Here is a 22060-nt window from a genome sequence, read left to right as displayed (position 1 = left end):
ATAGTTCGTCTATTTTTCCTTCTGAAACCCAGAATGTTTAGAAGTACATTCCCTCTCCCAGTGTTTTTTGATTTAACACTTGAGAATTAGTACTAAGTTTATTTTTAAAGCCCTGATTGACCCCACCTTCTTCCAAGTAGGGTCTAAGCTTCAGAAATTTTGCATCTAATTTTGGATGTCCCATCAGGACTTCTAACACCAAACTGGACATCACCATTCTTGAACTGCCTGGTGAATCTCCTCTACCTGCTTTCACTTTGTGTTTGAAATCTCTACCAGGAGAGGGGGGCCTTTAGCCTTGCAAAGAAGACTGAAATTTTTTAAGATGCTATTCTTACTTCTGAATCTTGCCTGCATAGTATAAGCCCATTTGTACTCTCACCTCTGCTTTCTGGGACTGGGAAGTTAAGAGAAAAAAGAACAACTAACTCGACTGTCACATGAAATTTGGCCCTGTGACAGGCCCTGCTTTGTCTTCTGTCAGAGACTCCAGAAGCCTCACTCTGCATCCGTTTCCTTACCTGACTGCTGTCACACTCCAGTGTCTTTATGGCGAGCTCCATGCTGGATTCCCCCGATCCTCCCACTGCAGTCACAGAATTATTAAAGGGAATATTATTGTTTTCTTTTGCTTTGTGTGTGCATGTGTATGCATGTGTCTATGTGCCTGGGAGGTATTGTCCTATAGATATTTTTATAACCTGAAGCAATTACAGCTGTCAGCCAGGAGACGAGCTGTGACAAGTTGATTTATGTGTACAGTATATATGTATGCAAGAGGAAAGGGAAGAGAGAGGGGAAGTGGGATGGGGAAAGTGAGAGGGTGGAGGCAGGAGGTAGTTAGGCATCTGCTTTCGAGGAGGGAGAAGGAAAACTGTTTCTAAAAAGAATACAAATAATGAAATTGCTTTTACTGATCAGTCCCTTTTCATTAACTCAGATAGTCTGGGGATATAATACCAACCCAGTGGTGTTAGGAAAAGGTGCTAAAGTAGTTACTTGAAGGACCAGGGAGGATGGTCCACTTAATTTTTATCATTCTCATATGAAACAATTTTATCTATATGTTTAGATAGAATAAATTTTTGTCATCTATTTGACCCTCAGTAATGTGAACATTTATGATTTCTCTAATGCCTTCCTTATAATTTTCTTTTTGTAGAAGCAAATCAAATTATTATGTTCTTGTAAATGTATAATTTTGTATAGGTTAGATGACTGGCCTGACAAAAGCCAGTCTGGAATTGCAGGTGACTATTTCCCCTTCTGAGTCACCTTTATGTGACTGCTCTTCTGTAGGCTCCTGGGATGCCTCCGTTCACTGCCAGAGATAAAGAAGGTTTTACTATCTTTGGATCAACAGCAGGCAGCCTGGTAGAGTCTGAGTGCCTTAAAGAGGCCTAAAAGGAGAATCACTTTCCCATGAACAAGTAATAATGTAGCAATAACAGTCAAACTTTATTAATATAGCACCTTCTACCTTAAATGGATCTCTAAGTACTTTGCTGGAGAGTTAATCATAGAGTTCAGCCACAAAGGAAAGCTGGTTGTTCTCATTATTCTCATTTCTAGATGCAGAAACAGATGTTCGGAGATACCTACCTGGGAAGGAGAGCAAAGGCCAAGATGAGAACTTGTCAAGGGAGAATTCACACAGGGCTCCTCTCTGGAGCATAGCAAAATGATTGCAGGCACTTTGAATGAATCCTTCTCTTAATGTTAGCCTCAACATGACTGAGAGGATGTGTAAGGTATAGAAAGTGAACTGTTAGTGCAGGTTTTCCCTTCTTATTTAGAGAATGGGGTCAGTGTGCATAATATAGCAGTAGGAAGTCAGAAAACTTGAGGGCAGGGCTCTGTTTCAACATTATTTTACTATCTGACTTATTTAACATTATTTTATTTCCTGTAACCTCAACATTCCATATCTAGAAACTGGAGATTACATCATTACAGAAAAAGAAGGGCCCCAGGGTGACCTAGATAAACTACACAGAAAAGTAGACCTTTTGTTTGACAGCCAGAACCCACTCTTTGAGCCAGCAGATTCCACATTTGAAATAAGAGAATTATTGGGTAATTTTCCTTCTATCAAATTTAAGTTTTGTCCCTTCAACTTCCATCCATTTCTTTTAGTTTTATCCTCTGAATCAATAAGGACAAATTAAATTGGTCGGCTAACATGTGTTTATTAAAGTACTTATTATGCAATAAGAGGCAGCTAGGTGGCCACAATGCACTGATCTTGGAATCATGAGGATGGGAGTTCAAAATCCAGTCTCTCAAACTTACTAGCTATGTGATCTTGGACAAGTCACTTGGACAAGTCGCTAATTGCCTCGCATCCAGGGCCATCTCCAGTCATCCTGAATCATATCTGGCCCTGGATCCAGATGGCTCTGGAAGGGGAAATGAGGCTGGTGACTGGGCACAGCATCCCTTCCCTCAAATCCAATTCATGTGCTTGCATGGCATATGATATCATGGTCTTCTTTGAGAACAAAGGACAAACATAATCATTATACAGTAGTAACAGCTTACACTGATAGTATATATATACACTTACATATACTTTCAAACTTGAAGTTTGAAAAGGACCTTATATATATTATTAAATTATTTTTTACATATTATGATTCACAATACACATTATATACATATATACAATATACATACATATTCACATGTATATATGTACATATATACATATATGTGTGAACATATGCATATTCACAACAACCTTAGAAGGTAGGTGCTATTTCAATCCACATTTTGCAGAAAAGAAGCCTGAGGAAACACAAGTTCAGTGATCTGTACAGGTTCACATGCTTGTAAATGATGTCAGGTTTTCCAGACTTCAGGTACAGCCTTCTATATCTTTTTTTTTCAATGTATTTTTTTTCTTATCTTACTTTTTCTTCAATTACCTATAAAATTTGAATATTCACTTTAAAAATTATGAGCTTCAAATTCCCTCACTCCTTTTGTTCCCTCCTGGAGAAGGCAAGCATTTTGATATAGATTAGACATGTGCAATCATGCAAACCTTTTTCATATTAACTATGTTGCAAAATAAAACAAGAAAAATAAAGTAAAAAAAGTCTAGTCTACATTCAGTGTTTTTCACTGGATGGGGATGATATTTTTGGAATTGTCTATGAGCATTGTATTGGTGGAAATAGCTAAGTCATTCACAGTTGATCATCAAATAATATTGCTGTTCTTGTTTACATTTTCCTGATTTTGCTCACTTCATTTTGCATCAGCTCATATAGATCTTCACAAGTTTTTTTCTGAAAGCATCTGCTTGTTGTTTCATATAGTACAATAGTATTCCATCACAATCATAAAATTATATCTTATTTTTCCATTCTCCAATAGATGGGCATCCCTTCAATTTCCAATTCTTTGCTATCACAAAAAAAGAGTTGCTATATATTTTTTCCTGTTTAAATAGGTCCTTTTCCTTTGTAAAAATCTCTTTGGGATACAGACCTAGTAGCAATATTGCTGAGTCAAAGTTTTATAGTCCTATCAGCAAAGTTCCTAATTACTCTCCAGAATCAGTTTACAATTCTACCATTGGTGCATCACTGCTTCAATTTTTCCACATCCTATCCAACATTTATTATTTTCCTCTAGCCATTCTGATAGATATGAGATGGTATCTCAAAGTTGTTTTAATTTGTATTTCTCTTATCAGTAGTGGCTTAGAGCATATTCATATATGACTATAGGTAGCTTTGATTTCTTTGAAAACTTTTTGTTCATATCTTCTGACCATTTATCAATTGGTGAATGAGGTTAAGTGACTTGCCCAAGATCACACAATTAGGTAATTATTGTGCCTGTGGACACATTTGAACTTAATTTCTTCTGACTCCGGGGCTGGTGCCACCTAACTGCCCACTAATAAGTGCCTAATTTGAACTCAGGAAGATGAGTCTTTCTGACTCCATACCCAGCACTTATCTACTGCACTCTCCAGCTGTTCTGCTTCACAAAATATTCCTTCAAATAATTGAATATATCTATCATGTTCCCCACTAAGTTTTTTCTCTTCCACACAAAGCCCATCAGTTGATTGTGGTAAGGCATGTTCTCCAGTCTGCTTACTATATCAGTTTTCTTCCTCTAGGATGTTCCTTTATTTGCTAACAAACAGGATCCAGAAATTAAAACAAATGTGGTCTAACAAGGACTGCATATAGTGCAACCACCTGCTGAGATTCTATAAAAAAAGTAATGTGAACATAAATCTCCTCTCCTCTTTCTGTCTCCCTATCAAAAAACCCCACAACAAATTAAAAAAAAAAATGAACTTCCCATTTCCTTCAGTATCTGCATCATTTCCTGATAATTTTTCATTCTTTCAGGTCACAAAATGGTGATTTACCTGCCGCTTTTTGGATAATGCTCATTTAGACATCTAAGATCAGGACAGTAAGACCACATTGATATAATACCATAATAGCTGTATAAAATAGATAATATGGAGTATTATAATCCCCATTTTACAGATTAGTTAATTGAGGTTTGGAGAGATTAAATTATTTGACAAAGGCCTCACAGTTTTTAAGGTGAATAAAATGGGATTTTAATCCAGTTCTGCTGACTGCACATTCAAGTTTCTTTGCTTTTCCTCAAGTATCTAATTTATTATCTGAAAGTGGGACAGTTCTAATAATTTTTATGTGGGATAATGTTTAGACATCACTAAAAAGCCCTAATGATGAACTATTAAAACCCACTGAAAGATGCTAAGGTGAAGAAGGTAGCCTTCATAATTTTTTTTCTGTACTACTTCACAATTTGGTTTACTGTGAATCTAAACATTTTTATTACTCTTTTCCTCCTCTAAACTCCCCCATTCACAATATTTTAACCAACCTATCCAAGTCTATTTGGTGTTGGAAGATCTCTGAGTAATATGAATTCTTATAATTCATAGATAATTAACAGCTAGGTTAATAGGTTTCAGCAGAAAGTCCAAGTAGACACTACCATTGCTTTTGCAGATCAGGAAAGAGGATTTAGGTCAATGCTAAGAGCTTACATCATGGAGGCCCTCAGCACTGAGCAGCTTTGCAACACTGATGTGCCAACTAAGCTTTGCCTGGGATGTGCTCCCTAGGTGCAGAGGATGCTAGGTTCTATGGTGGGAAATACACGTCCTTTTATCAGCACTTTAAGAGGGTTAAAAAAAAAGAACATAATGCAAGTACAAAGATAAACAGCAACTGCAAAAAAGGGGAAGTGACAGGTACCAAGGCAAATCCATTTTCCCCTGAGGGCTTTGTGATTTTGAAAGACACAGTGTAAGAAGGAAATCAACTGTGCAAGAGTTTGCAACTCAGGTAAACCTGGGAACATCAGTGCAGATATACCAGGTGTCTAGTTTTCTTAATTTGAATGCTTTTGTAGAGCTGCCATTTTCCTCTTATACATAAAATCAGTCCCGTCAACTGGAAGGTGGCCTAGATTGGCATCAGGAGACCTGGATTCTTCCCTGGGTTCTCTCACTTAATAGTGTGTGACAGTTATTTCATTCATTTCTCTGTATCTTGTTTTCCTTTTCTGCAAAACGAGAGAATTGAATTAAATGATTCTAAGTATGGAAAATTATGTTGTTCAAACCAATAATAAGGAAGTAGATCAATAATAAGTAAGTAGATCCTAGGGAATTAAGAATTCTTTTGTTGCTCCCATGAAGAAAGAAACTTAAGGGGACTTTGCCGACTTCTTAGAAGGTTGTATGTATCATACCTAGCATCTATGTTTTGAATGTTATCTTTAATTTACTTTGTTTTTTGGAGGTAGAGGCCACTGTGTAGGATTTGTACTGTGGAAGGGTGTGTCCTATTGATGTAGGGATCTGATCATATTAATCATCCCTCCTGAACCTTTTACTTCCAAAGCTTTTCAGAATATCTAATGGATATAATCTGAACAATTGAAAAGGAGCATGTGCATGCTTCAAGGTTTGCTGGTTCAGGAGTACAGAATAGCGATGAAGACATTCTTAGGTATCACTAAAAAGCTGAAGCTATTTCTGAGGGATAATTTGCATTTGGATTGTGACTTTCCTTTTTGGCAACCACAGCTCTGCAAGAGTTAACCTCTACTTTAGTCTTAGTCTTTGCCGCTATGCCGGGTGCAGGCACTGCAGGGGTTAAAGTGGGAGCTCTCTGCTGTTCACCGTCCTTCCTGGAGATTAATGTGCTAAGTCTCAGCTGTTCAGTGTGTGTCTGTATCGGAGGGAAAGTGTTGGTCAGTGATGGAGTTGCTGTCATGACAACCCTGGAAGTCGGTGCGTGTGCGAGTCGGAGATGTTCCTGGGAGGAAGGAGCTGCTGAAACTGGGAGAAGCAGCTGAGTTTGGTGTGGCTCTCCTGTCGGCCGGTGGCATCTCCTGCATCTTGCCCTGCCTAAACCCAGGGAGGAAGACGGAGAGGGGGCACCGCGGCTTCGTGGGGCCCCGGGTTCTCTCCTCCTTTCTACCCTCACTGCTGGCTCCGCGTCTCTCTAGGAGGGCTTGGATGTAACGGGGCGGCTGTGCAGATTGGATTCAAGGAAGTTGAACGGAGGGAGCTGCTGCAGAATCCCTGGGCTTTGGACGTGCCGAGCCGAAGCTGCGGGAAGAGTGGATTACCCTCCGACTCACGTTCCCCCTGCAGCTGCAACTACGGCTTTTTTCTATATGCCTCTACTTTGTATCTCTACTATTGTTCCAGCCTCCCCCTTCCTCTCCTGGCGGTGACCTTTTCTCCGAAACTTGATAGAAAGTGTTGGGATCGTTCTTTTTGTCCCTAGACCATCTGAGGAATTAGCTGCTCGCGGGGGCGCCGAATGAAACCGTTTTCCCCATCCCCGGTACCAAAGTGCTTAGTTCTTACCAAAGTGCCATATCTGTACTGTTAATTGGAAGAATCCTCTCCTGAAAACGTGTCCACACCTTTGCACCTGCCTTCTTCTTTCCCTTCTTTCTTTCTTTCTTTCTTTCTTTTTTTTTTTTCCCTGCCGGCTCCTCCCTTGCTGGAGGAACACCAAGGGAGCTCTCCTCAGATGTTGTCGTCCGGGAATTTGGTTCTCTGATGCTGGAAAGCTGAGACTGGATTTGGGGGAGGATTGTTAGACTTGCAGGAGCTCCCCTCCCCGCCCCAAACACACACACGGTGCTCCTGGTTCGCTCCGTCCCCTTCCTCTCCCCCCGCCTCGCTTCCTGTGCCCGGCTGGGGGGCGCCTGCGGTGCCGCTGCTCCAGTTCAGGGAAGTTGTGGCTGTCGAGGATGGGGGTCGGTGGGTACTTGCTGCTGCCCTGGAAGTTCCTCGTGGTCCTGTCTCTCAGGCTGCTGTTCCTTCTGCCCACAGGAGTGCCAGTGCGCAGCGGAGATGCCACCTTCCCCAAAGCTATGGACAACGTGACGGTCAGGCAAGGGGAGAGCGCCACTCTCAGGTAGGGAGCAGCTCGTCTTGTCTTTGTGGTGGGGGAAAGTGGGTCTTCTCAGTTGTGATGGTTTATGGTGTGTGTGTGTGTGTGTGTGTGTGTGTGTGTGTGTGTGAGAGAGAGAGAGAGAGAGAGAGAGAGAGACAGAGACAGAGACAGAGACACAGAGAGACAGAGACAGAGAGAAACAGAGACAGGGAGAGACACACAGAGGGAGAGAGAAGGAGGGAGGGAAGGAGAGAAAGAAGGGGGAGAGAAGGGGGAGAGAGGTAGGGAGGGAGGGAGGGAGAGAGAGAGAGAGAGAGAGAGAGAGAGAGAGAGAGAGAGAGAGAGAGAGAGAGAGAGAGAAAGGGCAGTGAATGGGGTTGCAGGTGTGTGTGAAACTGAGTGCCTACGTCAAGAGGTGCTATGTAATTTTGGCAAGAAATATCACTTGTTCACTGTGCCTACTAGAGAGCAAATTACAGGAAGCTGAAGAGACCATTGTGGGAAGGAAGATAGGCATACTATAGGGATCCTGTCCTAGGTTCCTAATACTGATAGCAGCTAACTCCAATGTGCTGGGAATCTGCAGTTTCTATGAATCTAGGCTGCATGGTTGGGGAAGAGAAACATCTATAGCCAGGGATTAGCTATTAGAAAAAAGTGGCTAAATTCCTTTTCAGTTCTGGCATTAACACTTAAGTGCTGGGGAATGTGGTGACAATGGTTATGGGTGCTTGGATAAAGGTGAGAAAGAAAAGCCTCTTTTCTGAAGTTATTGAGGCCCACCCAGTGAAGAGGTATGCTTTAGTCTGGATGCTCTGACTCTGCTCTTGCCATGCTGAGTTGCCAAACTGGGATTCTGTACTCCCTGCCAGGGAAACTGCTGGGCCTCAGGTCTCTCTGCTGCTTCTCAGTGAGTTACATCCCTTGATGCTGTTAACTGTTGGGAAAAGAGGGATTGCCTCTTCCCATCTGGAAGTGGTATATTGATGCTGGAACCATGGTGAAGAGTCAGTATTGTTCATGGGAAATATCATATGTACTGGTCAAACATTTTCTTTTCTCCTCAGCCACCAGGATAAAACCTCAAAGTGCCATAAAAGTCACTTATAATTAATTATTATTATTATTGATTATGAAGATTCAAAAAATAGACTTCAACCTTATTGTAGGAGCAAGGATTGACTTTAAAGTTAAAGGATGATTAGTGGAAGGAAATCAAGATAATCAATATGTTTATTACAGCCTAACATAACCAGTTTTCTCTACATGATTGTTGTGGCGTTAGAACCAATGACTTACCAATTTCAAATGTCTACACACCTCTAAACCAAAATAGAACACTATAGAATTGGTTGCTGTGAGAAAAATCTAACCCACTTTACTTCATGGAACTAGATATCAAAATAAATGTGTTGGAAATCAACAACAAACACTGTCTTAGGCTCTCTCCAGAATCCTTTTTTATTTTCTCTCCCTTCTTCTAAGTTGATAGGTAAAACTGACCATAAAAATATGATTTTTATGCTCTTCTCCTCTCCCCCTTCCCTTCTCCCTCCTGAATCTATCTGTCTACCTCTATCTCTTTCTCGGTCCCTATTTCTCTCCTAAGAAGTGAGTTTTTCTTTCTGCTCAGGTAGGACTTCTGACTGGTCAAAATCAATCCATAGATGGTACACTATTTGGAATACCCCAAAATTAAAAAACTGGTAGGCTCAATGGAAAAATTGTTTTGCTCACTAATATAAGATAGTCAGTAAGACCTGAGGGAAGTATTGTGGTTTAGAGAAACTATTCAAGAGAATCAAAAATCCTATAATGCATTATTATGAGGGGTGAATTCTTGTGTGCCCAACATATTTCCAGTTGTGCAACCGTTCCTTTAATCATTAAATGATTTCCTTCTTTCAGGTTTTACATTTAAGAGCTGTGTCATGTAGATATTAAACATCTGGCTCTTCCCACACCAGAAGTTGTCCTATTATAGAGAATCCTTCTGCTTGTGTTGGCAAGTGGACTTCAACAGAATGATGATAATGCAATAAATTCATAAGCCTTAAGCAGAAAACACAATGAATGTGAAAGTACCAAATTTTTAAAGATATATGATGTGTTTAACTCAGTTCCTTTAATCTACCTTTCTAATGGGATTCCAGTTTCAGAAAAGGAAAATTTTCATATGGAGAAAAATCCAGAAAGTAGAACAAAAGAGTAGAGAGAGAGACAGAGAAACAAGGAAAGGTAAGATACCTCTATAGAGATATATTTGAGGAAGGTTTGAAATTTCCTAAAGATGATGCCATGCAAATAACAGCATATTATAGATTTTGATGGAATTTCAAGCTCCTTGGAGTGATATTGGTGCTCATTGTGACATTCCTTAGAACTGGCTTCATTCCAGTTATCTCCCTAAAAGAGTTGAATTCAATATTGACTGAGTATGGGGTTATGCCTGGATCAGAAATTGCTTTCTTTTAAATCTTTAAGGGGCTTTGAATAATGAAAATGTTTTGGTATGTTTGAGTTGATTTTTTAAAAAATCATCCCTTCTACCATAAAAACACCACATGTTGCAAGCTAAGTTCTCCCTTTCTTGTCTTGCTCTGTCTCTACCCTTCACTAGGCCAGTTCCCCTAATGTGTCTGGAGGTCATCTCTCTTATGCCACTTAAGAATGTACTCAAGGCAAAACTAGAGTCATATCTAGTGCATAGGTATGTTGTGGGCATCTCTTAATCCCCTGGACTGTCCTTAGTCCAGTCTTCTGTTCCTCTTCTCTCTTGTATCTTTATCTCTTCTTGATGCATGTAAGTCATGAGTTCAGCCTGCTTAGAACTACCCACAAGTGAATTATGGAAAAAATGGGAAACAGTCTGAAACCTGATTTTAAATACTTCATAGTCATAGATGTGACTAGGAAGTTACTGTAAGGAATAGTAAGTCAGCAGTAAGTCTCCTAACTGTTAGCAGATCTTGACTGTTCTTCCTCAGCACTGTATAAACTCAGATGCAGGAGAGCTACTTTAAAGTGAAAATGCTTGACTTTTGTTCCTCTCTTAAGATCCATTTTGCTAAGTATCATCTAGGGATATTTTTGTTTTAGTTAACAACAGTAAGTATAGTCTTAAGTTTAGAGAGGAAAAGGATGATTGAAGCTGCATGCAATCTTACTTTCTGAATTGTCCTGGGCTCTGGGCCATTACTACTTCATTCTTTAATTGTTTATTCATTCTCTCTCTCTCTCTCTCTCTCTCTCTCTCTCTCTCTCTCTCTCTCTCTCTCTCTCTCTCTCTCTCCCTCCCTCCTTTCTTCTCTTCCCCATCAAAACTTGAAGGGAGAAGGACAATCCAAGCATATTCCAAAGTTGATGTTCTGTTCTCTGTTGGATGTAGTTTTTCACATATCCAGCAGAGGACTTTTGGTATTAGTTTTATTTTTGCTCTCTCTATGTCTGTGTCCATTTTCATGTTTGGAAAATTTCATCATGCCTCTTGGGGGAAAATGCTAGTATTATAATCATATTCCAATATTAAGAAACTTTTAAAAACAAGTTTCATTGCAGCCAGGGATATTGTCATGATACTTCTGCATAGTACTCTGGAAATCATCTCTTTCTGGAAGATGATTTTTGCCTCCTAAAATTTAGAGCAGGGACTAGAAAGATCATGTCATCCACAGACCCTCCCCCTTTTATTAGTATATGTATGAAGAAATCAATGTCCAGGGTGGGGAAATGATTCATTTGAATAGTCATTAACTGAACTGAATTTCAAACCCAGTTTCTCAGATACTGCATTTAGTAATCTTTCCATTTTGCAATAAAAGTTTGGGTAGTTGTCTTCTTTCCATATTCCCAGTAATATGCTATATGAAGCTCAAATTAATATTATTTGATATGAAAGAAAATATAATTAAAAGTTAAAAAGACACCTTTCTTTCACAGTACCTCTCTGATCACTAGTCTTCATTGATCTCCCCACTTCTGAATTGTTATAGCACTTTCTATATCATTTGGATACTTAATTACATTTAACTTACCATTTATTATTTATTTCATATGTATGCCTTATTTTTCCAACTCAAATATTAAGACCTGAGCCTTCCTGGGTCTCTGCTTCCCAATCTGACTAAATGATTCCCAGTTGTGGATCTATGATTTGAAGAGGACCCTGTGATTCTCTAGGACAGGATCAGGTTTTACATTTCTTTTATATCTATTCCAGTGCTTCATTGAATAGCATCTATGCATCAACCAACATTTATTAAATACTAACTATATGTTGGGAACTAGAGGTACAAATGCAAAAATAAAACAAGCCCTTAACATAAAATGATTTGTCGTCTAGTAATTTCAGCCTTGCATCGTTCTTTGTACCCCATTTGAGGTGGTCTTAGCAAAGATCCTGGAGTGATTTGTAATTTCCTTCTCTAGTTCATTTTACTGATGAGAAAACTGAGGCAAACAGGATTAAGTGACTTGTTCAGTGTCACACAGCTGTAAATGTCTAAGGCCAAATTTGAACTCCAGGAAGATAAGTCTGCCTGGCTTCAGGGACAAAAATCTAGCTACTGTGCCAGGTGATTGCCTTTTTTTTTCCAAGGCAAATGGGATTTAAGTGGTTTGCCTGAGGCCACACAGCTAGGTAATTATTAAGTGTCTGAGGTCAGATTTGAACTCAGGGATTCCTGACTCCAGAACCAGTGATCTAGTGATTGCCTTTTGATAATTATTAATATTAATTTGATAATAACATATATTTCTAATTAAACAAAGTATTTTCCCCTTGTCAATCAGTCTTTAATTTGTCAACCACTTTAATACCTCTGACACTTTTGTCATCATCACCAATGTCAATAGCAACATCTATTAAGTTACTACTTTGTGAATGAGGGTGTTCTAGATAGATATGACAAAGTCCTGACTTTTTAGAGGTTTATTTTCTGGATTAAAAGCTTGAGCATAAAAGTAAATGGTTAAGTATCTATATAAGTTAACATGTACCAATTACCAAATGAGTATATTTGCTTTCAAAGCAAATAGTGATTTTTGTCAACCAGGACAATTAAGGAAGTCTTCATGGAAGAAATGCAGCTTGAGCAGGATCTGAAGGAAAAATGAGACTTGGACATTCAGAGAAAGGAAAGCAGGAAATCTTAAGCAGAAGGGAATAAATGTCTTCCTTTAGTCACATAAAATCACAGTTATTTGGGTCCTCAATAGAAAGGAAAATTCAGGTTCCTTTATTTGTCTTCCATTTGCACATTCCGGTAAGTATGTTTCCTGGTTTCTCATATTGATAGAGCAAGGAATGAAAGAGTTAATTTACTTCCTCAGGATCACCTACGAACTAGGTAATAACAGAACTGTAGTGTCCAATTGCTGGACACCAATGCTGTTTCTCTACAGTGTGATCAGTTAATAATCAATGACCTGATTTGTGGACAGAGCCATGAGCTTTGTGTTTATAAAAGTGAGCAGAACACAAGTGCTTATATCATCTACTAGTTCTAAGTAGAATTTAGTTGTTCAAGAGGACTCAGGGATTTATGAGTCCTATTTAGCAATCTGCCTAAGATAGTCCTGCTTCTCTGGCTCCACTCCTATACTCATCCCTGAATTTTGAAGTGCTTTGGTAGTTGGCTTACTGCTATTTCTGCTGTCATATTGCCCTTTTGGAAATGTGCAGGAGTAAATGCCCATCATTTGCAGAAGGATTTTTGTGACCTATTCCCTTCCTGTTCTGTCCCTCTGCATCTAGCCCCCAGGAGGGAATAGTAATCTTTACTATTACATTAAACTAAATTAGAGACCTCCAGAATAATGATGATTTCCAAGAAAATAAAGAGCCCCAAAAGTCTTGCTCAGGCTTTCTCACACCTCTCTCAATTTCAGCTCTGATGGTAGAGGTTGTCTCTTGGTGTAACTATTGATCTGTTGTTTATGAGTTAACTTGTTCAGAATAGCAATGCCATTCAGAGAACAGTGGTTATTCCAGGATGAATCTTTCCACTTCCCTGCCTCTTCTCAGGATCTATCACCTCATAGCTCCCTCTGTGGGCTGCAAAAAATCAGGCAAGTGGAATGAAATGCAGAAGGATCAGGTACATGGACAGACATCAGGGATTTGATACATAGGAGTCAAATCAAAAACATAGTACTGAAAGAGTTTGACAACAAGGGTCCAAATGACTAGAAAAGATAGCAGACGAACAATTCAACTTTCCATACACCGCACCAAAAGTTGCAAGTACATATCTAAAAGACCACTTATTTTTTTTCCTGTTTCAAACTAATAGAATTTGGTCATTAGAGATGCCTAATGAAATGATTGCCTGGCTTTTTTTCATTTTATATACGAGGATACTAAGACACATAAAATTAAAACTATTTCTTCATTTTTCAAGCTGCTGACTCAACTAGAATTATAGTTAGGTTTCCTTTCAGGACATTGTAGCTTAATTGTAATACTATATTGAGGACGACAAAGTTTGGTATCATAGATTAATAGATTTGGGGCTAAAATAACCTTCCAAATTATTTAGTTCTACTGCTTAATTTAATAGGGGAGAAACTGAGACCTAGAGAGGTTAAATGACTTGACTAATTATCACACAGATATCAAGTGTCAGAGATCACCTTTTAAATTTCTGTAAAGATTAAAAAAAGTGGAAAAAAGGTAGAAGATCTGAGTTTGAATCCCAACTCTGCCCATTTATTTGATCTTGGCCAATTTACTTAAGCTCACTGGTCCCAGTTTCCTTATTTATGACATGAGAGAGTTGGATTAGACCTTTATGATAAACTGAATTTAGAAAACTGTGATTCAGTGAGATGGGAAGTGAACCTTGGTCTTCTAACAGCCAAAACAGAACTTTTTTACATAATTCTACGTGTTTGTTTAATAAGATATAATTCACTCTCAATAAATCTAATTTCTCTAGCTAGAGTTCTGAAGTACAACTCACCTTCCTTGATGATTTAGGAACAATATTTGAGAATTTTAAAGTTATGAGAGTTTTCATGTGAATTGGAAACAAAGAATGACTTGACTTCTGGAGTACTCATTGGAGCAGAGAGAATATTTATTTTTATTGCCATGAAAAAGCTTTTTAATGGTTTTACAAACATATTCTTTTAAGTGCTAGAAATATGAGTCAAGCAGGGATCAGGGAAACCTATCTGTAGTGGAAAATGAGCCAGAAGCATCAACTTTCCTCAAACTGGCCCAAGATGGTCCTGTCCTGGTACCTGAGGGTCAAAATTGGGCTCATGGTTTTGGATTTCGCCCATGAGCTTTTTGACTCTTGAATACTGTAGGTGTTTAATAAAGGTTGATTGAAATCCACTTCATCTTCCCAGGATTAGCACTCCTTTCAGTTAGTTACTAGTGGCTTCCCACAGACTGCCCATTATCACCACCCCTGAGGGAAGATTGGTCCCGTCCTTTCTACTGCTCAGGAAGCATGCTCAGCCTGTTCTCCCAAATGACAATAAGACCCAGGATTGGGAAGCCAGCTCTCCTGACTGTGGGTTTCAATCACCTGGATAATGTGATGGTGAAGACATAGGACTTGGAGGCAGGGCCTCCCAGATAAGTCCTTTTCTGCCAGTCAGACAGCAAACAAGCATTTATTAAGCTTCAACTATGTGCAGGTAATAGGGGCAGAGGGTAGAAAGGCAAAAGTCTTGCCCTCAAGGAGCTCCCAGTCTAAGGGGGTAAATTATGAGATCAACAGTGTAGAAACAAGACCGGGTCAGGAGGGAAGGCATTAAAGGGGGACTGAGAAAGGAAAAAAGGACAACCTATGTCTAGACTGGAGGTTCCTAACCTGTCTAAAAATAGATACATATTTCTGTCTGGTTGGTTTCCTTTGTGATGCTGGCAATTTTAAATATTGAAAAATATTCTGAGAAAGGGTCTGTGGTCTTCACTGGACACAGCCCAAGGGGTCACAGAAATAGGGAAGACCCACTAGATGATACTGAGCCCAGGGGCTGTATCTCCAGCAGGTCATCTAGTGCCCTGTCATTGCTGGTACCAAGAAGCTACCAGGTGTTATGCCTCTGGAGTTGTAAGAAAGAGCATGGCACAGTGGAAGAACACTGGATTTTGGAGTTAAGACTTAGGTTCAAATCCTCCCCTTCATGGACATAGGCAAGTCAATTTCAGTTTCCTCATCTGTGAAACGAAGACAACACTCATTGCACCCAAGTCAGAGGGATGTCTGGAGGAGAATATTCTATAAATCTTCAAAAAATGCTCTATGAATAATTAGCATTGTGGGAGGCAGCCAAAATGGAGCCACGGTCCCTGTCTTGGCACATAGCCAAGCCCGGAGCTCCTTGCCTCTACCCTATACACAGCCCAATCCAGGTTGTCTCACCCTGAACCATGGAGCACTGGCCCGTCTCTCAGGACCCTAGCACTCCACCCCTTTGTCCTCCGAGTCTGATCACTTCACTACAGAGGTACTAGGGGCTTTCTCTAGAGGTTGCATCATCTAAAATCCCAACTTTGCCATTTGCTATCATGGAGGAAGGTGGAGCAGGAGAAAGTGAGTGACATAGAGAGAGAAGCACAAGGACTGTAACTAACCTCTGTTACTTTGGAACCTCCAGGCTTGAAGTTAGAGAGAAGTGGGCAGATGGTTAGGGCCTCCGCTAGCCCTGGCAGCAAGGAGCCACGTTCTTTCCACTGTCCCCAGGGAGAGCCCAGGTGCACCCACTCCACAGATAATGCTTTATTCTATATAAAAACGTAGTCCCATGTGGCCTGCACCTCTCCTTTCTGAGAGTCTTGCACAAAAAGTCTCTTTCCTTGGAGAAGGGAGGCAGCTGCTCTGAGAGGCTAGACTGGGTGAAGCCCTGCACCTTGCAGGGCTCCTGGCCAGGCTGTCATCCTCTGAGTCTTCAGATTCCTTTGAGGAGCTATTGTCACCATCGTCATCATCCTTGTCCTCCTCTGCGTCCTCCCCAAGATGCTCAAACTTCCCCAACTCAACTTGCCACAGGTATTGATGTTAACCCTAAACTCTGCCATTTCGAACCCAAACAGCTTCAGGACTCGGGCCTGCTCAGGGGTCAGCACGTCGCCCTCTTTACACACTTGATAGTCTGAGATCAAGGTCACCACACCTTTCTTGAGAGCAGTGGGCAGACCAAGCTGCCTCAACTGAGGCTCCACTGAGTGGGGGAACTGCTCCAGGGGTCCCGCATCCAGACTGACGGTGAAAGTCGCTTTGTTACCAGCCCGGGCGTAATCCATCTCTGAATACTTATTGAACCATTCATTCACTTCCTTCTTTGTTCTGTTGGTAAACAAGAGACCGACCTCACCCCTCAGCTTCTTGCTGACCTGGTGAAGATTGTCCTTATATTCATCAGAAGGCCCTCGACCCAAAGCCACCATCATAACTTTGTTCTTGCCAAAGAAAATCCGGCTGTGCTTCCAGGCACTCCTGATGTCCTTCAGTTTGCTGTTCCTCATGTTTGCCACTGAGAAGATGAAAATGTATTTGTAGATGTCCACACATTTTCGAAGCTCTTCTATCAGGTTTTGTTTGAGTTCTAAGCCCTTCTTGGCGGTCCTTGTTAAGGAAACTTTCTTGTCGCGTTTGGTCTTGGGCATGATGCTGCCTGCACGTGCGGAGTCTCGGCGGCGCCGGCCAGGACCCCGGCGCCTCTGGGGCTCTCGAGAATATTTCTTACTTTAGTAAATAATTTTCCCCACTCCGATCTTGTATTCAAATGAGGACAATATTAGGTTTTCTCTGAGGTAGTTAATAACTCTCATGGACCCTTTCAAATGATACTAGGAAGAAAGATGCTGAAAAAAAAATCTCAGAATAAAGCACATTGTGGAGCCATCCATGATAAGGGAGAAAAAAACGATATAAGGTTATGCAAATCCACAGTCACTTGGATGGAAGGGTAGATGAGAGCAAAAGATATTGCCCACCTTGAAGTATGACCTTGATCTACAACCTTCCCTACTCATGGTTCTTCTAGAAGCTGGTCTGACATTTGCCTCCTGGGGGAACCTTGCAAAGCTTCATTAATTAATACTAACAAAACATTTGAGCTCCTAGGATGTAAATCTCCATGGAGGTATAAAGTGTTATCCATGTAACATTATCCTTGCTTTGTTTGAAGGGTCTTTGCAGCCTCAGGAGCTAGTTGCTTTGTTCACAGCAGTGGATTTTGTGAAATAGTTTACTGATAATAACCAATAAACTGGTCTGTCAGCAGCTCCACTCGGAAAAAGCCTGGGCAGCTGAAAACAGTCCTAGTTTTCGGAATCTTTAAATTGATTGTATTTCAGATACTGTTTCAATGCAAGACAAACTGAACACAGGACTCTGTGGGTCAGACAAGTGTGTTTATTGGGGAAGGAAGCGGAGAAGCAAAGGACAGTTTAATCTGAATATAACTGGTAGAATGGCAGATGTACAAGTGTACAAATTTCAGTAAAACTCAGCGTGACTTGTCCAGATTCCCCTATCCCCAGCTGGTTCCAAACATCTGCTTGACCACAGTGATGCTTTTATTTCTTGTAAAGAACTTTGAGACTGTGAGGCTTTCTTTGTTCAGAGGTTGGTAGGTGATACAGTGGACAGAGCATTTGTCTCGGCATCAGAAAGAACTGAGTTCAAATGTGGCCTCAGACACTTTCTAGCTGTGTAACCTTGGGCAAATCATCTAACATCAGTTTGTCTCAGTTACCTCATCTCTAAAATAGAGACAATAACAGTATCTTCTTTGCAGAGTTATTGTGATTATTAAATGAGATAAATATTTGTAAAGGACTTAGCACAGTGTCAGGTACCTAGTAGATGCTATAGCTATATTGTTTTTATTATTATTAATTAATTATTAGTGGCCCTCCTGGAGTTGTTTTGTGTGCTATGATTTAATGAAACTTCATTTTTCCTTTGAGGATTTTTTCTCTATGATGATATATTTCTTCATCATATTGGACACTTCTTATCTTACAAAAAAGAGGAAAAAAAGACAGACAGGCAGACAGTCAAATAAAAAGGAGAGAGAAAAAGAGATGGAGAAATAGAGAAGCACAAAGAGAAATACGCAGTGTAAGCACACAAATACACATACATACACAAAGAGCCCAATCAAGAAAGGTTACAAGTTTTAAAAACAGTGAAGGAAGGAATTTTTAAATTTAGGATTGAGCAATTTATGTGTGGATGGTAGGTGGAAGTACTATGAATCCATTTATGACACATTTTGTTTGGGCCAGGAGGCAGATAAGGTTGCTCCTTTTATTTTTGTAGTTCCTCTCCTTTTTTTGGAAATTTGGATGTAGAGTTAAGGTTTTCACTGCAAGTGGGACAGCAGAGTAGAGATTTTAGAGCTTCTACTTCTAACCTTTCCTCTCAACAGTCAACTTCAGAACTGCTCACTGATTTAAGACAATCTCATTCCTCATGCAGAAGATTACGGCAGGACCAGGGACAGCACCACAGTTCCAGAAATAGGATGTTTATATTTTCAGTTATTTTGGAATTTCACTGAAACAGCTATGGTTCATGGATCTTAGTTTCTGAACTCTGATTTAAATGATAGCCTTCAACAAAAAGGTTACAATGAAGTCTGAAAAGACTTTTTATCCCATTCTGAAGTCCATCGTCCAAACACAATAGACTAGCTGGAATGTGTTTGCATAATGAAGTCAGTCTTTCCACACTGACATTTTTTCTAGATCTCATGTTTTGACATGGTTAAATTGTTTGGGCTTATTTGCCCAACTTGACTTTCTTGTCAGTGTGAAACATTTGGGTTCAGAATGCTTTTTAGGTACTTTTTTATCTTTCCTGTTCTCACAAAATGGGCAATATGAATTAATCTTAAAATCTCGTTGATGGATTTAAAAAGTATAATGGAATTTTTAATGAAAACAGCACCAAACCCAAGGAGTCTTGGAAAATTACATAGCTGAAATCAACCTCAGACAAAGCCTTTTCAGTCTAGTAAAGGCAACAAGAGATGTATTTGCAGGAAAATAATCTTCAGATCTGCTCTGGAGTTCAAACAAGCTACTAACATGGGGGATGAGTGGAAAAGCCTGTTCCTCACTTAGAGTAATCATCTTTGGACAAACTTACTCATCAGAAACATTCAAGTCAAAATAGTCTTAACCCTTTCAATTCCATGAAAAGAAAAAGTGGACTTTTTTTTCCCAATATACTTAATTGCATATGGAAATTAGGGTTAGTAAGGCAAAGACAAGTACTGTATAATGAATAGAATGCTAGAGTTAGTGTCTTAAGCATTTGGCTTGACTTCAAATATCATCTCTTATTCTTACTAGGTATAGGACCACAGACATTTTGTTTGGCTTTTATTAATCTATTTCCTTGTCTGCAAAATAGGAATATCAATATCTTTAGTATCACTTCATTGGGCAGTTAGACTCAAATAAGATAATGGATGCAAAGTGCTTTTAAAGTATTTGACACCACTCTTATCATTAATGATTAAGAAAAATAAGAATAGAGTTTAGAGACATTAAATCCATTCCCTTAATTTTACAGGACATTTAGGCCCTGAGAAGTTCAGTAACTTACCCCTAAGATCATAGTTATTAAGCAACAGAGTTGAAGTTTGAAGCTAGGTTCTCAAATTCTCAGCTTATTGGTCCCTCTACCATACCATGGTCTCTACTGACATTCATAAAGTATGTCTTGCTAAAGTCACATAGACATTAAATGTCTGAACAAGAACACAATTCCATGTCTAGTTATATAACCTCACATTTAATGAAGTTTATCTCTAAGTTGCTATTGCAATGTCAGCTATCAAACAGTATCTTTTATCTATTTGTTTGTTTAAAACAATCATTAAAAAAAATTGAGTACCAAATTTTCTACTTTCTCTAGCCTCTCCTCCAAGCATTGATAAGGTTAAGCAATATGATACCTATGATACTAGATTGTATATAAACATATTATATCCTTATGTGTATTTATGTACTTTTCCTTTTTCTTTGATCTCTTTGGGATACAGACTTAGCAGAAATATCTCTGATTCAAAGGGTATACATAGATTTGTAGGTTTTTGAACTTAGTTTCAAATTGTCTTCAGAATATCAACCAATAAATCTTAAATCCACAACATATGCATATTTTTACTCACATATGTATATATACATACATATCCATAACCATGTTTTATATAGATAAATAGTGCTTAAGAAATATACATTTATAAATATATATATATATATATATATATATATATATATACATAGTGTTTAAGAAATACAAAACTGTGCATACCATTTTACCAGTAATACCACAGTAGGTATAAATGTATACATACAAATGTATAAATAAGTACACACACACACACACACACATATATATATATATATATATATATATATATATATATATATGTATTTACATATAGTTGCAAATTCTAGGGTGTTGGGGAGATGCAAACTTAAATTGCTACCAACCCTGCTCTACTAAGATTAATTTATAGTGCTAACAGCTTATCTATAATAGAAATAGGTAAAGTAGAGTAGGTTCTGATTTATGATTTTAATAGCTTAGGTTGAATTTGGTTGAAATTTGAGCTGACATTTTCTCAAAGGCAGCTTGATGATGCAGTAGATGGAGTCTTGGGCCTAGATTCAGGAAGCCCTGAGTCCTAATCCAACCTTATACATTTGCTATCTTGGTCAAGTCACTTAACTTCTGTCTGCCTCAGTTTTCTATATGAACAATGGAAGGGAATAATAATATTACCTATTGCCTAGGGTTGTGGTGAGACTCAGAGGAAGTTATAGTTTTAAAAGTCACAGCACAGTGATTGGCACATATTAGAAACTTAATAAATGCTTATTCTTTTTCCTTATTCCTTCTCCTTTTCTCTTACCAGTCAAGTATTGGGTGGGGTGATTTATTGTTGTCCTTCATCAGCAAAGAAGACCATGACATCAAATGAATGATGGTATGACTTACACACAATGTTGATTGTAGTGAGGGGAATATTGTACAAAGATATTCTTCTCACTACCTTTTCCAGAACCATTATCACGCTATGACTTGATTTATAGTAGGAAACAGGACTTCTGATGGTGGCCTGGATTCTGTGGGAGTCCTTGGCCTTATGGATGTGGGTCCTACCCATTTCAGCAAGGCACTACAGAGTTCCAGTAATGCTGGGCAAAGCTCCAGTATGTTCTTTTCTGGTGACAAATTGGAAAGAATGGGGTAAATCTAAACTTGTCTTTTGATGGTCTAATTGACAGCATGAAGTTATATACCATAACTACCCCTCAGAATCCAAAGACACTGGTTTCCTGGAATTTGCCTGATGAGTCATGGGAATAAAGCCACTTGATTGATAGTTGGCATCATTTATGATTGAAACTATGACAGTATCTAATTGTCTTCAAACTTCTAACTTTCATTCTTGATTAATGAAAACATGCTTTCTTCCTGGTCTATCTTGTGCTGGACCAAGAATTTCACCTCTGTCAACATTGTACAAATGTCCCTGGTCATCCCTCTTAATCATGGCCCCAGTTATGAAAACCAATAATCAAGAGGGAAATGGTCTAGAAAGTTACAGGACTATAAAAAACCTAAACACAAGCATCTTAG

At 39.2% G+C, this 22060-nt stretch overlaps 1 protein-coding gene and 1 pseudogene across 5 annotated transcripts in view; one reads left to right on the top strand and one right to left on the bottom strand.

The window, feature by feature from the left end:
* NTM (neurotrimin) overlaps positions 1 to 22060 on the top strand; it is a 1385759-nt gene that overhangs the window by 812946 nt on the left and 550753 nt on the right. For 3 of the 5 annotated variants that reach the window (XM_074216286.1, XM_074216285.1, XM_074216288.1), the window contains exon 1: positions 6261 to 7454. In XM_074216286.1, coding sequence (XP_074072387.1) covers positions 7288 to 7454 — 167 coding nt within the window. In that variant the 5' untranslated portion in view covers positions 6261 to 7287. Of the gene's footprint in view, positions 1 to 6260; positions 7455 to 22060 lie in introns of those variants that run through there. The other 2 variants (XM_074216287.1, XM_074216284.1) reach the window with 2 other exon arrangements.
* Positions 16172 to 17105, bottom strand: LOC141510218 (mRNA turnover protein 4 homolog; annotated as a pseudogene).

The sequence above is a fragment of the Macrotis lagotis genome, chromosome 1 (assembly GCF_037893015.1).
Source record: "Macrotis lagotis isolate mMagLag1 chromosome 1, bilby.v1.9.chrom.fasta, whole genome shotgun sequence".
Taxonomy (NCBI): Eukaryota; Metazoa; Chordata; class Mammalia; order Peramelemorphia; family Peramelidae; genus Macrotis; species Macrotis lagotis.
Note: the sequence above shows the minus strand (reverse complement) of the source record. Positions and strands in the feature narration are given on the sequence as shown.